The sequence below is a fragment of the Procambarus clarkii genome, chromosome 14 (assembly GCF_040958095.1).
Source record: "Procambarus clarkii isolate CNS0578487 chromosome 14, FALCON_Pclarkii_2.0, whole genome shotgun sequence".
Classification (NCBI taxonomy): domain Eukaryota; kingdom Metazoa; phylum Arthropoda; class Malacostraca; order Decapoda; family Cambaridae; genus Procambarus; species Procambarus clarkii.
The window spans coordinates 31,711,206-31,728,029 of NC_091163.1; the positions used below are offsets into that span (position 1 = coordinate 31,711,206).

At 45.4% G+C, this 16,824-nt stretch overlaps 1 protein-coding gene across 1 annotated transcript in view; it reads right to left on the minus strand.

The window, feature by feature from the left end:
- The window catches only part of LOC138364781 (blastula protease 10-like), a 141,032-nt gene that overhangs the window by 85,220 nt on the left and 38,988 nt on the right, over positions 1 to 16,824 (minus strand). Inside the window, exons 4-5 of the mRNA XM_069324754.1 lie at positions 4,530 to 4,714; positions 388 to 591 (exon numbers count right to left, since the gene is read on the minus strand). Of these exons, the coding sequence (XP_069180855.1) occupies positions 388 to 591; positions 4,530 to 4,714 (389 nt within the window). The remainder of the gene's footprint in view (positions 1 to 387; positions 592 to 4,529; positions 4,715 to 16,824) is intronic.

Sequence of the window (16,824 nt, forward strand, 5' to 3'; positions counted from 1 at the left end):
ATATGTTCGCCCTTTTATTGGTCTAATCAGGTAATCTGGGAGTTGTTGTTGAAATGACGCCACAGCAAAATCCAATTATTTTTTCCAAACAATTACAAATTATCAAGAATGATTGATTACTGACAGCCTAAAATATACATAAATTCAACAAATCAGAACTTAATATTTGCTCGCCGTCGTATATATCTTTGTTGTGATCACAAGACTCGTAAGGAAACAACTGGTGACCTCATGGACAGCGGCTGAAAGGTCAGCCTCGCCTCTAAAACATTATATTTGGAGTTCTGTTTATCATTTACTACGATAATATTTTAATGAAATATATGTCTAGATACGATTGTAAAACTCCTAAAAGACCAAATTGCTGTAAACTACAAACGTTCTTACCGAGGAGCCGTAGTGCATGTCTGATGAGTAGTCATAAGGCACACTGTAGTTGTTAATTTCGGCTGCGGGGAACCTCTCGAAATTATGTACTGTCTGAGGAATCACGTTCTGGTAGTTAATTTTGACGTAGGTGTCTCTGTCAGGACGGGATTGTTCGTGGACGAACCCTATAGCGTGGCCAACTTCATGAGCAACAATGCCCACCTGATAGTGAGAGATAAAGAAAGCGTCAAACTTATCTAGAACGGTTATTCAACAGGTTGAAGGTCACTATGTCTTTAAAACACTCAACATAGTCAAGGCTGTGGGGCCGGACATGGTCAGCCCAAGAGCAACTGTTCACCAGGTCCGAACAACTGAGAACAACTCAGGTATTCGGACCTGATGACTATCAGCTCTCACATGCCTTTATCAACTTTGACTTACTCATGGAATTTGGCCCTCCCTGCAGAAGAAAAGAATTGTAGTTCCCATAGACCAAAAGAGCCTTACAATGGTTGGTAACTACGGGCCTGTGAAACTGCTTTCAGTTACTGTAAATACGGGTTCCCTGCTAGCTGCCGTGAGGTGCAGACATGTCGCCTGCCCTCTCCGGTAGTTGCAGTGTTTGCCGCTTTCGTCGGCAGGGGGTGTGGGTGTTTCTACCCTCCCTGCTGTTCCTGGCTGGTGTGGACGTGGTACTTTTGACATGGTCGGCAATCTTCCCCCTGTTGTAAGGGTAAACTCCGTGGGTTTGGAGTTTACTGGTCGTGCGGGATACCCTGTCGTTAGACGGTTATGTATGACATGCTTCGTATCCCGGTCATGGAAATCTACGGTGTTGAGCTGGTAACTGCTCACCGTGTGGTTATCAAGTTTGTGAGTTAGGCAGCGTACCGTGACTTTCTCCAGCGGTATGAGGGACGTACCTTGCAGCTGCAAAATGGCACCGGCTCTATGTCTATATCGGATCGGAGCGGTGCCATGACGTATGTGAGTGTCCATGGGGCCCCCATGGAGTTTCCCGAGACACTCCTCCGGCTTTTCTTCCAGCAGTTTGGCACCGTCGTCAGTGTGCGGATGTACTCACTGTCTTCTGGCAAGTATGCGGGTGTGAAGACCAACATTCGTACCCTAGGGATGCGCCTGAGGTTGGACATTCCATCCTCTGTCTAGTTTTTAGGGTACTACGTACGAGTGTACTATGCACGGCAACCACGGACGTGTTTTCGTTGTGGCCTGTTGGGCCATCAGGCTGCCGGGTGCACTGAGGCTGTGGTTGTTCCCGTGAACATGTTTAAGGAAGAGGATTTCGCCGCTCCCTCTGGAGGAGGACTCTGTGGGTGAGGAGGTAAGTGTCCCATTGGATGCTGCGGCTCCCCCCTGCATCGCCTGTTCTTCCTGCGGTTGTTGAGGACCCTCCTCCGGGTGTTGCCTAGCCATCGGATGTTCTTCCTGATCCCGTCGCTGTCCCCGCTGCTCCCGATGACCTTCTGGGCGATCTCTGTACGTCGTCGGCGCTCTCCCTTTTCTCGTCCTCTGCTCCTGCGCCTGGCTCTGTGTTCTCGCCTTGTGTTTCATTTGTGATGGGTGCTGGGGTGGCGGTGCCGCCTCCTGCTGTATGCGGTCTGTTTTCACCTGTGGTTGAGGCTGCTGCTGTTCTGTGTCAGGCAGCGGTTCGTCCGGCTGGTAGTGCCCGTGCTTCTGGGTCTGCATCCGGCTCGGATGACGATATCCGCCTGGAACCCAAGCGTTCCCGGCTTTCGTCTTCTGCTTGGGCTGATGTGGGTGACTTCAGTGACTGTGGGTCTTCGGGTGTTGTGATGGATCCGGATGCATCGATGTTTATGGAGTTAGTGGTGGCAGAGGTCCATGTGCCTACTGGTGTTGGTGACTGTTTCTCGGACATGCCTTCAGCTCTTTTGCCACCAGGGGGCTCTCCGCAGTGGGGGGTGGTGGCTTCCACTGCCGGGGATGGTGTGGATGCTGGTCCTGGGCGTGGCCTGGTGGTTACCTTACGAAAGGATGCGCGCCATTCGGTGCCCGTGGCCGTGGGTGCCCCTGTGGTGGTGCTCTCTGTCAAGTTCACTCCTGAGAGGGTGCGCATTGGGGACCTGGAGGACGTGTTGCCGGCGTCTGTGATGCCGCCGGGTCACTGGTCGATGATTGCGGAGTTAATGCTGTCTGATGAACCGGACTGCTTTCATGCTGGGCGGATTCCCAGCATGTGGGGACGCATGGCAACTACTCGCTTCGTCAGTAATACCATCTGGGTCCCCTGTTTGCGGGTGTTTGTTGCCAGGGTTCCGGAGGCGATGGCTTCCCCAGTAGATGAGCTAGACCCTTGGCGGTAGTTGCTCTGGGAAGCGTTCAATGTGCGGTTCCCGCGGGCCCGGTTCCCAGGTAAGTATTTCCCCTGATTACCTGTTTCTTTGCTTTATGTAGTGCTGTGCCCCTCTGGCTGTATGTTTGCCCAATTGTGTTTTATGCTCGTGCCTCTCCCTTTGTTTGTTGCGAGGTCGGTGGTTAGATGTGAGTGTTCTTGTTTATATGTTGTATTGTGATGTTATTGTGCCCTGTTTTTATTTATGTATATTTTGATTTTCTTGTTCTATTTCATGTTTATAATTATGCTTTACTTGTACATCATTGATTATGTTTGTTTTGTTTCAGGTGTTATTATGTTTTGTGCATTGATTGCTTGTTTACATTGTTTTCTCTTTGTGTTATGTTCTTGTCTTGCTGTATGCTGTTTTTTCTCTAGTAATGCTTTTTGTTGTACTGTGCTGTCGGTCCTTCTGGCCGGTGGTTTTTTGTTTTGCTTTATTATTATACTTCCTCTGTTGTTTTATTGTATTTAACTTGCATGCTCGCATGTAAAAATAAAAATAAAAGTTACTGTAAATATTCTCGAGACATCAATCTGTCAGCAAATGACAGTTTGTTTACCATTTTCGGCTATTATGTGGTCAACTATACGGTTTTAGAAAATGTCGATCTACTACTGATTTCTTGCTAAATCTCTTAACTAAGTGGCTTCAGTCAGTGGCTGGAGTCCATGATCATCAGTGTTGTTGCACTGAACTTTGCAGGTGTGCTATATAGTCGTAATGGCTTGGCACTTTCTCCAGTTAGTCCCCCCCCCCTTCATTTTTAATTAATAATTGAACTTTGCAGGTACCTTTAACCAGGTAAAACACACTTATTACTTTGAAAGCTTCATGCACTAGGTATCTCAAGCTTTATTCGGCAGCAAATAAGAGACTACCTACAAGAACGAACTCCTTGAGTAGTCCGCAATGGTGCTGAGTCTGAGAGCCGCCAATTGGTGGCGGTGTACCACAGAAGGGCATCTTGGTTCTTTGCTGAGAAATGTTTTCCCAGTGATCTACTAGGGGGGCCTCGTAGCCTGGTGGATAGCGCGCAGGACTCGTAATTCTGTGGCGCGGGTTCGATTTCCGCACGAGGCAGAAACAAATGGGCAAAGTATCTTTCACCCTGAATGCCCCTGTTACCTAGCAGTAAATAGGTACCTGGGAGTTAGTCAGCTGTCACGGGCTGCTTCCTGGGGGTGGAGGCCTGGTCGAGGACCGGGCCGCGGGGACACTAAAGCCCCGAAATCATCTCAAAATAATACATCTCATTCTTGAAGTTCAGGCCTATGCTGATGACTGGACTCTAAACCTTACATACAGAAATGAACACCATAAGCCAACAACACCAACTTTAAGTGTAAACAAACTGGGTTAAGGCAGTTGTTGGTCACATTTGCTGCTAAGAACAATAATGAGAGAGAGAGAGAGAGAGAGAGAGAGAGAGAGAGAGAGAGAGAGAGAGAGAGAGAGAGAGACAAAGAGAGAGAGAGACAGTGAGAGAGAGAGAGAGAGACAGAGAAAGTGACAGAGAGAGACAAAGAGAGAGAAAGATCTGGGGAAGGAGAGGAGGCTTATGAGGCATCTGATGAAGCCATATAATTCATATTTTACAATTTATAAACAACTTTACCGGAAAGTTTCAAGTTTTATGAGCATTACACGACGTGTGTAAATTAAAAAACATCATAGCTGGTGTACTGCAGGAAAATAAATAGTTACAGTGTTGTAGTTTATCTCAATTTCATACATGAGCTGCTGAGTTTACCAAACACGACAATTTACACTTACCCTCTCACAACCAACGCCAATTGAGACGTCTTGGCCGTTTACAGCCTGGCGTCCATAATAGGAATAGCATCCAGAACCGTGTATGAACCTGAGATGAGGTTGTTTGGTGTTGGTGGTCAAGGTAAACTTGATGCAGGTATTGGCCATCCAGTGTTGCAGGCCAGCTCGTATCGCAGCTACGTTCACTGAGCACACAAAGTAAAAAGACATTGTTAATTTCCATTCTGTTAATATGATATATCTATCTACATATCTATAATAACTCAATATACTATTGAATGTGACAGAAAAGGTGAGAATCGTCTCTATTTTTCTTATGTATACCTTCACTTGAGAACGAAGTTGTAAAATTAACTCTTCAAAGTTTATTTTCCATTGTTATTATGCCTTGCGCTAAGACATGCACTTCGTCAACACTTTGACAACATTGTCAAAGGCAGTGTTTGAATGGTTACAAGCTGCTTGATGATTGATGAAGATTAAGCCACCCAAGAGGTGGCACTGGCCCACCGTAAATGGAAGATGTTGACCGTAAATGGAAGATGTTTGGAGTGAGTATGGTATTTGGTCGTGAAAGGATATATTGTGTGCTTAGCGCGCATTTAAATTGTCAGTCTTTACAATGGGGCTGCTATTGCGGGGAAGGATACTGCTTGACAATATTTATGAGGGTGTCCAGCTGCTGAACACCTTTTTTTGACCAGAAGAGTGGCAGTGTTGATGGCTTCAGGCTGTTTATTGCAAGGTTCAGGAACTCTTATAGCTCTTCTAAGGTCGTTGGTTTCTGCACATTCCAGGAGATAATGAAGTAGTGACTTTTCTGTAATTGTTTGGCAGAAAATGCATTACCTCTGTCTGGGTTCACCAATTTTCTAGTTGCATCTGTAACCTAGACATAATCAATACAGCCGAACTGCTATTTATCTGTGAATTCCTTTTGGGATATTTAACCTGTCTAACTTGGTGGCCTGAAGATACCATGTTGCAGAGGGCGAACCTTCTGCTACTCTCTGGTGTAGATGAGCTTTGTTGAGGTGTGCGAGTTTTTCGATAACGATGTTTATTATGTACTCTAGGCTAGGTTGAACTTTTTTGTGGATCACTGGATGACGAGTTCCCAATTTAGCAGTTTCAACGGTTTTCTCATTTAATGGGATTCAATCATGGGATGAGATCCAGTTTAAGGTTATGTTGAGTCCTTTCCCTTTTAACTACTGCACTTAGATACAAAAAAGGTGGTAATTATTTTCACGTCGTCTTTCCAAATATTTGAAGTGCAGCTTTTGTGTATGTGTACTTGATTACATTTTGAGTGCTTTCTGCAATCACATATGCGAATGCCTATTTTATGACAAACAGCTCAGTGTGGGTTGATGATACTGGCCCTCCTAGTCTCCAATATGCCTGTTCGCTGTCCATGCAAAGAGCAGTGCCAGCACTCTCATATTATGTGTCCACTGATTCGTCTGTGAAGATGTGGGTTGCTCTTTTTAATGCAATGCTGCTCATTTGTGTTTCTATGATGCGCCTTAGGATTCTTGGTTCATAGGCAGCCTTTTTCACCAAGACTTTATATTACTATTCTGAAGGTTGGCTCCTTCTACGGTGGGGAACAAGAGTAGTTTGGGTGTAGATGATTACCTCCTCTATCAAGAATCATGTTTTTAAATTATAGTCTGTTAAGAACTATACCCGCTTTGGCAGTTCAAGAGTTACCGTTGTTTTGACAAGTCCAACCACCAAGGCCAGTCGTACTGGGACTGGATCAGAAGAATCAATTATTTTACTGATAATCGTTATTGTTCTTTGAGATATTCTTTTTTGAAGAGAGTGCAAACCCGTTTCCAGTCTTAGAGTTTCAAGTTTATTCCACATAGAGGCTGCCAGGGCAGCTCTCATAGCATTGTCTTGTGCTGCTTAAGCTTTTTCCACTGCTGTTGTGATAAGCTTGTGAGTGCAGGTGCTGCAGTCGATCACTGATCTGACTGACTGTACATAATATGTGCAAAGGACTTGCAGATTGGTTCCTGCAGAGAGGGAGGTTAGCGACCTGAGGATTGCCGTCCTGGCCGTCTCTCAAGTAAGTGACCTCAGCATTAAAATTTATCTGTTTCCAGGATTATACCTTGAAATAATCAGTATTTCTGGTCTATCATTCAGGTTTGCTGCTTTATTCAAGCTGATTGATTGATTGATGAAGATTAAGCCACCTAAGAGGTGGCACGGGGATGAATGGCCTGTGAGTGGTAGATTTTTTGTTTAGTAAATGTATACTGTGTTCTGAGGTCGCATTTAATCGTCAGGCTGCTATTGCGGGGAGGATACTGCTTGACAGTATTTATGAGGGTGTCCAGCTGCTGGAAACCTTTTTTGACCATACTAGGGGCAGTGTTGATGGCTTCAGGGTGGTTACTGAAAGATTCAGGGACTCTTAAAGCTCTTCTAAGGTCATTGGTTGCTCCACATTATAGGATGCAGTGAAGTAGTAGCTTTTATGTGATTTGTTTGGCAGAAGATGCTTTCCCTCTGTCTGTGTTCACCAATCTCCCAGTTCACTGAAGATGAGGAATGATAAAGATTAAGCCATCCAAGAGGTGGCACGGGCATGAATAGCCCGTAATCACTGAAACTGTTGTTTAAGATTCAGCTACTGGGAACAAAACGTTCCACGTAGCACGGGCTATGATGAGCCCGTAATGGACTTACCTGGCACAGGAGCGGGGCTGTGTCCACTGAAACTGTTGTTATAGATTCAGCTACTCGGAACAAGTTGTAAGTAGCACGGGCTATGGTGAGCCCGTAACTTACCTTGCACAGGAGCGGGGCAAGTAACACGGGCTATGGTGAGCCCATAGTGGACTTACCTGGCACAGGAGCGGTGCTGAATGTGCTGTGCCACTGAAACTGATTGATTGATTGATGAAGATTAAGCCACCCAAGAGGTGGCACGGGCATGAATAGCCCGTAAGTGGTAGCCCTTTTGAGCCATTACCAGTATCAAAAGCTGATACTGGAGATCTGTGGAGGCGCGACTGCACCCTGCGTGACGGGAGATGTCTCCCGTGTGATGAGATGATGATGATGAAGATTAAGCCACCCAAGAGGTGGCACGGGCATGAATAGTCCGTAAGTGGTGGCCCTTTTGAGCCATTACCAGTATCAAGAGCTGATACTGGAGATCTGTGGAGGCGCAACTGCACCCTGCGTGACGGGAGATGTCTCCCGGACCAAATGGTGACCAAATGGTGGAAACATAAGATTGATTGATTGATGAAGATTTAAGCCACCCAAAAGGTGGCACGGGCATGAATAACCCGTAAGTGGTGGCCCTTTTTGAGCCATTACCAGTATCAAGAGCTGATACTGGAGATCTGTGGAGGTGCGAATGCACCCTGCATGGCGGGAGATGTCTCCCTTGTGAATGTGTTATGAAGATGAAGCCACCCAAAAGGTGGCACGGGCATGAATAGCTCGTAAGTGGTGGCCCTTTTGAGCCATTACCAGTATCAAGAGATGATACTGGAGATCTGTGGAGGCGCGACTGTACCCTGCGTGACGGGAGATGTCTCCCGGACCAAGTGGTGACCAGATGGTGTGGGTGATGAGGAAGATTTGATTTGATTTGATGAAGATTAAGTCACCCAAAAGGTGGCACGGGCATGAATAGCCCGTAAGTGGTGGCCCTTTTAAGCCATTACCAGTATCAAGAGCTGATACTGAAGATCTGTGGAGGTGCGAATGCACCCTGCATGACGGGAGATGTCTCCCTTGTGAATGTGTTAAGATGAAGATGAAGCCACCCAAAAGGTGGCACGGGCATGAATAGCTCGTAAGTGGTGGCCATTTTAAGCCATTACCAGTATCAAGAGATGATACTGAAGATCTGTGGAGGTGCGAATGCACCCTGCATGACGAGAGATGTCTCCCTTGTGAATGTGTTAAGATGAAGATGAAGCAACCCAAAAGGTGGCACGGGCATAAATAGCCCGTAAGTGGTGGCCCTTTTAAGCCATTACCAGTATCAAGAGCTGATACTGGAGATCTGTGGAGGTGCGAATGCACCCTGCATGACGGGAGATGTCTTCCTTATGAATGTGTTAAGATGAAGATGAAGCAACCCAAAAGGTGGCACGGGCATAAATAGCCCGTAAGTGGTGGCCATTTTAAGCCATTACCAGAATCAAGAGCTGATACTGGAGATCTGTGGAGGTGCGAATGCACCCTGCATGACGGGAGATGTCTCCTTTGTGAATGTGTTAAGATGAAGATGAAGCCACCCAAAAGGTGGCACAGGCATGAATAGCTCGTAAGTGGTGGCCCTTTTGAGCCATCACCAGTATCAATAGATGATACTGGAGATCTGTGGAGGTGCGACTGCACCCTGCGTGACGGGAGATGTCTCCCGGACCAAATGGTGGTGATGGTCCACTGAAACTGATTGATTGATTGATGAAGATTAAGCCACCCAAAAGGTGGCACGGGCATGAATAGCCCGTAAGTGGTGGCCCTTTTGAGCCATTACCAGTATCAAGAGCTGATACTGGAGATCTGTGGAGGTGCGAATGCACCCTGCATGACGGGAGATGTCTCCTTTGTGAATGTGTTAAGATGTAGATGAAGCCACCCAAGAGGTGGCTCGCTCATGAATAGCCTGTAAGTGGTGGCCCTTTTGAGCCATTACCAGTATCAAGAGCTGATACTGGAGATCTGTGGAGGTGCGACTGCACCCTGCGTGACGGGAGATGTCTCCCGGACCAAATGGTGACCAGATGGACTGGTCGATTTACAGGTGATTGATTGATTGATAAAGATTAAGCCACCCAAGAGGTGGCACGGGCATGAATAGCCCGTAAGTGGTACAATTTTTTTTTTCCCAGTGTTCTGAGGTTGCATTTAACCATCAAGCTGTTATCGTGGGGGAGGATACTGCTTCACAGTCTTTATGAGGGTGTCCAGCTGCTGGACACCTTTGTTGACCAGGAGAGTGGCTGTGTTGATGGCTTCAGGGTGGCCACTGCCTGATTCAGGAACTCTTAAAGCTCTTCTAAGGTCATTGGTTGCTTCACATTCCAGAAGATAGTGAAGTAATGGCTTTTCTGTGACAGTTTGGCAGAAGATGCACTCTCTCTGTCGGGGTTCACCAATCTCCCAGTTGCATCTGTAACCTAGACGTAGTCTATATAGCCTAACTGCTATTTCCCTGTGGATTCCTTTTGGGATATTTAACCTTTCTAATTTGGTTGCCTGAAGATACCATGTTGCAGAGGGCGAACCTTCAGCTATTCTCTGGTGTAGGTAGGCTTTGTTGAGATGTGAGAGTTTTTTGATGATGATGTTTTTTATGTTCTCTAGGCTGGGTTGAATTGTTTTATGTATCACTGGATGACGAGTTGCCAATTTAGCAATTTCATCAGCTTTTTCATTTAATGGGATTCCAATATGGGATGGGATCCAGTTTAAAGTTATGTTGAGGCCTTTGCCTTTAGTGACTGCTCCTTGATACAAAATGGTAGTAATTATTTCCACATTATCTTTCCACTGTTTTTGTCCTAGTATTTGAAGTGCAGCCTTTGAGTCTGTGTGTATGATTGCATTTTGAGTGTTTTGTGCAATCACATATGCGAATGCCTGTTGTATGGCGAACAGCTCAGTTTGGGTTGATGATACTAGTCCTCCCAGTCTCCAATATGCCTGAACGCTGGTCGTGCAAAGAGCAGCGCCAGCACTCATTTTCTGTGTCCACCGATCCGTCTGTGAAGATGTGGGTGGCTCCTGCTACTGCTATGCTATACATTTGCTCTTCTATTATGCGCCTTAGGATTGTCGGATCATAGGCAGCCTTTTTCATTGGGAGACTTTCTATTACTATTTTGAAAGTAGGCTCTTCCCACGGCGCGGAAGGAGTGTAATTTGGGTGTGGATGATCACCCTCTCTATCAAGAATCATGTTTTTTAAATGTAGTCTGTTTAGGACTTTTCCTGCTCTTGCAACCCAAGAGTTTCCATTGTTTTGGCCTAGTCCAACCACCAAAGCCTGCCGTACTGGGATTGGATCAGAAGAAATAATTATCTTACTGATAATTGTAGCTGTCCTTTGTGATATTCTTTCTTGTAGAGAGGGCAAACCCGTCTCCAGTCTAAGAGTTTCAAGCCTGGTCCACATGGGGGCTCCCAGTGCAGCTCTCATAGCATTGTTTTGGGCAACTTCAAGCTTTTTCCACTGTTGGTGTGATAGATTTGTGAGTGCAGGTGCGGCATAATCGATCACTGATCTGACTGCCTGTACATAGTATGTGCGAAGGACTTGCAGATTGGCTCCTCCAGAAAGGGAGGTTAGCGACCTGAGGATTGCCGTCCGGGCCGCAGTTCGCTCTCTCAAGTATGTGACCTCAGCATTAAAATTCATGTGTGTGTCCAGGATGATTCCTAGATACTGATAGGTGTCGACCCATTCTATTGGTTGACCCTGTACTGTGAGTTGGATGTTGGGCTTCGCTATTTTTATGGGCATGGCCTTTGACTTTGAGGGGTTGAGTTTGATCCCAATCTGTTTTGCCTCTTTACTGATGCAGTCTAAGCATTTGGGTGCAAGGCGCGCCGCATCCCTTCCTTTTATGATGATGACAAAGTCGTCCGCGTAGTTTAGCAGCCTGCAGTGATGTGGGAGTTTCAACCTCATTATTCTTTCCATTAAACAGCTGAAGAGAAGAGGGCTAAGAATACCTCCTTGCGGTGTACCATTTTCATGTCTTATGTACTCAGAGACTGTGCCATGAAGTTTTACTCTTGCTTCTCTGTTTATGAGACAGTTTTTGGTCCAGGAGAGCAGGTTGCCTCTGACCTCTTTGTCAATGAGGCAGCAGAGAATAGCTGAGGCGCTAGCCAGTTCAAAGGCTTTTTCGAGGTCCAGGAATATCAGCATTCCTGGTCTGTCATTCAAGTGGGCTAACAGAGTTGTAATGCATTCCACTGTGCCAACCCCTCTTCTATAGGCATACATATCATGATGCAGTTTAGGCATTTTCCACTCCAGTCTGTTGAGTGCCATTCTGTCAGCCGTCTTGGCTGCACAGCTTTGGAGAGAGATGGGCCTGGGATTAGCTGGATCTTTGGGTTTTGGGATCGGCACTATGTCTGCTCTATTCCAAGCAGAAGGTCTAGTTTGAGAAGTCCAGGCTAAATTAATTAACCTTAGGTATGCAGCGTCTCCCTCTGGGCCGAGGTTTCTAATAATTTTATAGGTTATTTTGTCGGCTCCAGGGGATGTATCCTTGGAGTTTTTCTTAGCCCGAATGAGCTCATCCAGTGTGAAGGGGGCATTAGTGTCAGAGACTTCTTCACATGCTGTAAGGATTCTGTGCCACCTTTCTTCCTCTAGTCCGGTCTGTACTGCTAATACATCTGGTGGAAGTTGATTGCTGGCTGCTCTCTCTGCAAACCTGGTTGCCAGTACTTCGGCTTCCTGTTGAGGATCTTTGGGGTGTGGAGCTTTAGGTGTTTTATTCCCTTTGGCCCGGTGAATTTGCTGCCACATCTCCCCGAGAGAGGTGTGTTCATTCAGGTGTGAACACCATTCTAGCCACTTTTGTTCTTTTATTTGTCTGGTCTCTCGATGTACATGTTCCTTGACCTCACAAAGTAAGATCCTGTTGCGGTCACTTGGCTGCTTTTTGTATAGCTTTCTTGTTCTATTGAGTCTATGGTTGAGTTCTTTGACACGTTCGCAATAGTACCAATGATCTTTATGGTGTCCGGTGGACTGTTTTTTCAGTGGGATTGAGTGGTTGGCTGCATTTTGAATCGCTTTGACAAATTCTTGTTCTGCCTGATTAATGTCTTCGGGAAGATCATAGTTTCTTTGCCACTCTGAAATGAGGTTTTGAAATCGGTCCCAGTTTGCTAAAGCAAAGTTCCAGGCTTCAGATGGAGGCGGAGGTGGGGTGGGTAGGTCTAACTGAAGATCAATTTGGACCCCATAGTGGTCGCTTGTGAGTGTGGGCTCAACTGACCATGTTGATGCATCTCTTAGGGAGGCTGAAACGAAGGTTAGGTCTAATCTGCCTCCTTGGATGTGGGTAGGTTCATTCTTGTTTAGGATTTGTATTTCTGGAAGCTGGTCCAGTAGATGTGTAATGTGTATGCCGGCTTCATTTGTTCTGTTCGAGCCCAGTGCCAATCGATGATGGGCATTAAAATCTCCACAAATGATTGTGTTTGTTGTTGTCGCGTGTCCAAATAACACAGAGAGATCCATTTCGGCTTGTGGAGACCTGAACACATTGAACACTTCAAGTTTGTCGTGTCTTAGCTCAATGGTGACTCCCATTACCTCTGCCCCTGCTCCACAATTGGGTGGGCTGGTTATGGATTTGGAGATCAGGTCACATTTTACATAGATTGCACATCCCCTGGATTGCCCATTGATCCATGGAAGGAAGAAGCCTCGATAGCCTGAGATTTTAGGTTCTAATCCGGCTCGAAGCAAGCTCTCCTGTAGTATCAGGATGTCTATGCCTTTGGTTGCTGCTACGCATTGCAAGTGTTGCAATTTAGTGCGCAGTCCTTGCGCAGTCCTTGCGCATTCCATTGCAGGATCTTTAGAATTCTAGGTTCTTGGAATGTGCTGATAATTCCGTGGTATCCATGGAGTCTGATGAACACGCCATGGAAGTTGCAATTGGGGTATAGGTTCTTAGTGATCCTGAAATTGCCTCATCAATGTCGCTTTCCGACGAGCTGGACTCTATCTGCTTTTTATGGGGGTGCCTCTTGCCCTGCTGTCTTGACGGTGTGGATATTACATCTTCGAATTTTTTGAGCTTGTGCTCAATTGTCTTCCGAGTCTCTGTGGTTTGCTTGATTCCATGTGAAGACAGCAGACTTTCGATTAACTCAGTGACCAAAGTTTTGAGCATTGGCCAGAGAGCGTTCAGTTCAGTGGGAGCACTATTTAATGTTGTTCAGGTTGAGGGCCTAGTGGCTTTTAGACCCTTCTCGGTGGTAACTTTGGCACTGGGATTGCTACTCCTATTGGCCCCAGTGTGCTTGCTGGATGAAATGGGAGGCCGACTGCTTTGAACATGAGTCTTGTGTCCTCCATCTTTCTTTTTGTCCTGTACTGTCTTCTCACCCTTCACCATGGCCGATGGTGAAGAGCCGTGTGCCCCCTCTTCCTGAATGGGTAGACCCCACGCGGTTTTAGTGGGCATGGGAGCTGGTATTCGTTTTGGTGGGGGTTTCGGCTCCGCTGTAGGCGTGGTGGGGTTCGTTTGAAGCCTTTTGAGCCTTTCAGGGCATTTCAAGTTCCAGGCATGATGTGCCTTGGAACAATTTAGGCATTTTGCCTGAACAGGGTGGTTTGCCTTGAATTTATCAATACATGTTTTTGTATCATTTTGGTTGGCTGCAGACTCCGCACCTCACTGGGCGTTGGCAGCCATCTTTGTGATGCCCAAATCTCTGACATCTGAAGCATCTTAGGGGTTCTGGGGTGTAAGGCCTGTGTTGGAACACCCCCCAGATTCCAAGGTCAAGTTTTTCCGGGATCCGTCCTCTTACTGTGAGAAGGACTTGTCGAGTTTCTTGTTTTGTTCGTACTTGGCATCTCTCTGCTGACACCACATAGTTCAGCTTTTCGAGATGGTCAAGGGCCATATGCAAGGGATAGTGGAGGACAATGACTTTACTTATTTTATCCTCTGGTTTCAGTTCCTCACATTTTGTGTAATTTTTTAGAATCGTAGCGGCCGACTCGTCTTTTGGCCTCAGAATGTATTCTCCTTTGAGATTAGGTTTTGCCCTGACCTGGAGCTGGGGGTACTCTTTTTCCAGGTCCACTACAGTAGCGTAGGAAGACTTACCTTCCGTGTGCTGCACTTTGAAGACCGGAAACGTAGATCTAGTCTGAGGCGCTGGGAGAGCTGGAGAAGCTGGAGAGATTAATGGGCGATGGGTCGTCATGGAGTGGCTTGTCCTGTTAGCCTTATTCACGTGATGCCACTCGCCGTCACTTTCGGAACTGGTATCCATTATCGATGGTCTTTTCCTACTCTGAGCAGCATTGCTGGATCGATTATAAGTCAATTGGAATTCCATGATGAAATTTCAAATGATCACTTGTGGAGTGGTCTGGTGAGTGATGGACGTGACGTCTGGTGTACAACTACACAACTGTTGAATTCCCACTGAAACTCTTGTGATGTAGGATATATAGTAGGGATGAGGTGAAGATGAAGCACCTCACTTAGTGGGAAAATAGATCCATTGCAACTTACCAATCCTCTATTTTTCCTTGATGGCCGTGGTGCATTTTGGGAACATGACGAAACACAGTGTATGTTTTGTCGTGTTCTCGATGATGGCAGTGAATTTTTGTTTTAGTTGGGTGTTGATATTTGGCTTTGATTGATTGATATATAATGCGTCGCCAATGTCCATTCTTCTGTTGTCGCTGTATTTGTCGATTATCTTGAGGTCGTTTGTCAGAATGTCTCCGGTGATGATGTGGTTAAGTGTAGAGATCACATGTTCCTTGATAGGACCTTGCTGTTTGTACATTGTTAAGCACCTTGTAAGGGATGTTATTCTCTTGTCTGTATACTGAGTTCAATGGGATTGTCAGTCCCCATTTTGGGGTGTGAAGGCATAAACGATGTTCGTCTCTTTCAAGGGATGTTGTTTGGTGTCAGGAGAGGTCTTCATGAGCACGTTGGCGGTCTTCTTGCTCGTGTAGACAGCCTGTCCTCATAAACAAAGTCCAAAGTCCATTCCAAACACACGCCCAATCTGTCCTCACATTAGGTTGTTTAGAGCAGCGGCCGTCCTCCCCAGACGCAATCATCAAGTTTAACATACTGTGTATTAAACATGGGTTTGTTCTCATATATAAATTAATATTATTATTCATAAAACTCTATGTACAGTTCGGCGTAATTTGGGTTAGGTTAGGTGGCTAGGTTCTGTTGGCGATTATTTATTTTTGAAGTACGTGGGGTGAAGCATTTATAGAATTGTGGTTCGAACAGAGGACGTTAGCAAAGCACTTGTTCCGGAAGTGTTCGAAAGTCATCAGTTGTGAGTGGTCTGAAAACCGCTTTTCATTCATGAACAGAGGATTTGGCGGCTGAATCAACGAGCTTGGATCTTTGTATGCAAGGACAGGCTGGCCTGCCATACCCCTTGTTTATCAATGAAAAGCGGTTTACACACGACTCACAGCTGATAACGTTCAAACACTTCTGGAACAATTGCTTTGCTGACGACTTTTGTTCGAAGCACAACGCTGTGAATGCTTCACCCACGTACTACAAATACAAATAATCACCAACAGAAAATAAACACCTAACCTAACCTAACTAGTGGCTACAAATGCACAATATGCTAATTAAAAAAATAATTATTTATATATTACAAAATTTTTATTTTGAATGAACAGCATATTAAAACTGATGAATGTATCCTTGGGGTCGCCTGCTGGATGGAATAGACTTGGTCTGAGGACGGATTGGTGTAGAACATCTTGTATAGGGCGTCTCAGATTTTTTTTTATTATATCGTAATCTAATAACTTGACCAATTTAGATTCAAATGATCTCAAATTTTAAAAGCATGCATAGAAACAACTCCAAATTCTATGTTTAATGTTTTTTTTCTTTTCAGGTATAGAAATGCCATTCTCTGGATAACAAAAGACGTGTTGTGAGTTAGAGAATGATCGAACACAGTGGAACAACACTGTGCAGCGTACATTTGTGAGAGAATTCACTAAAAAGGCACCAACTGCAATGCAGAATGGCAGTTTTTTTTTTTTATTATTTTTATTTTTACATGCAAGCATGCTTATAAGTACAATAAAAGGAAACAGTTACATCATAAAACAGAACAAAAAGACAAAGCACAAACGGGCAAAACTAAGGAACAAAAGTACTAAACACAATAACACCGGCTGGAAGGGCCGATCACAAAACAACAATAATTACAAACAGAACACAATAATTAAGTGAAACACAGCAGAATACAAAACAGAAATAACACACCAAAACCTGAAACATACAGAACAAGGCTACCAGCACCACAAACACACACGGAGAGGCACCAACATAAAAACAAAAAAGTATATAATAAATAACTAACAATACAACAACATAATTATACAATAAACAAAAGGAAAAGCTTAACGGCAAAACTCGACAAAAAGCATAAACCCAGACGGGGTCACGCCAACAGCCTGAAGGGCACTCAACACCACACAAACAAGCGCACGAACAGCATCATACAACCATAGAACCACAAAGCA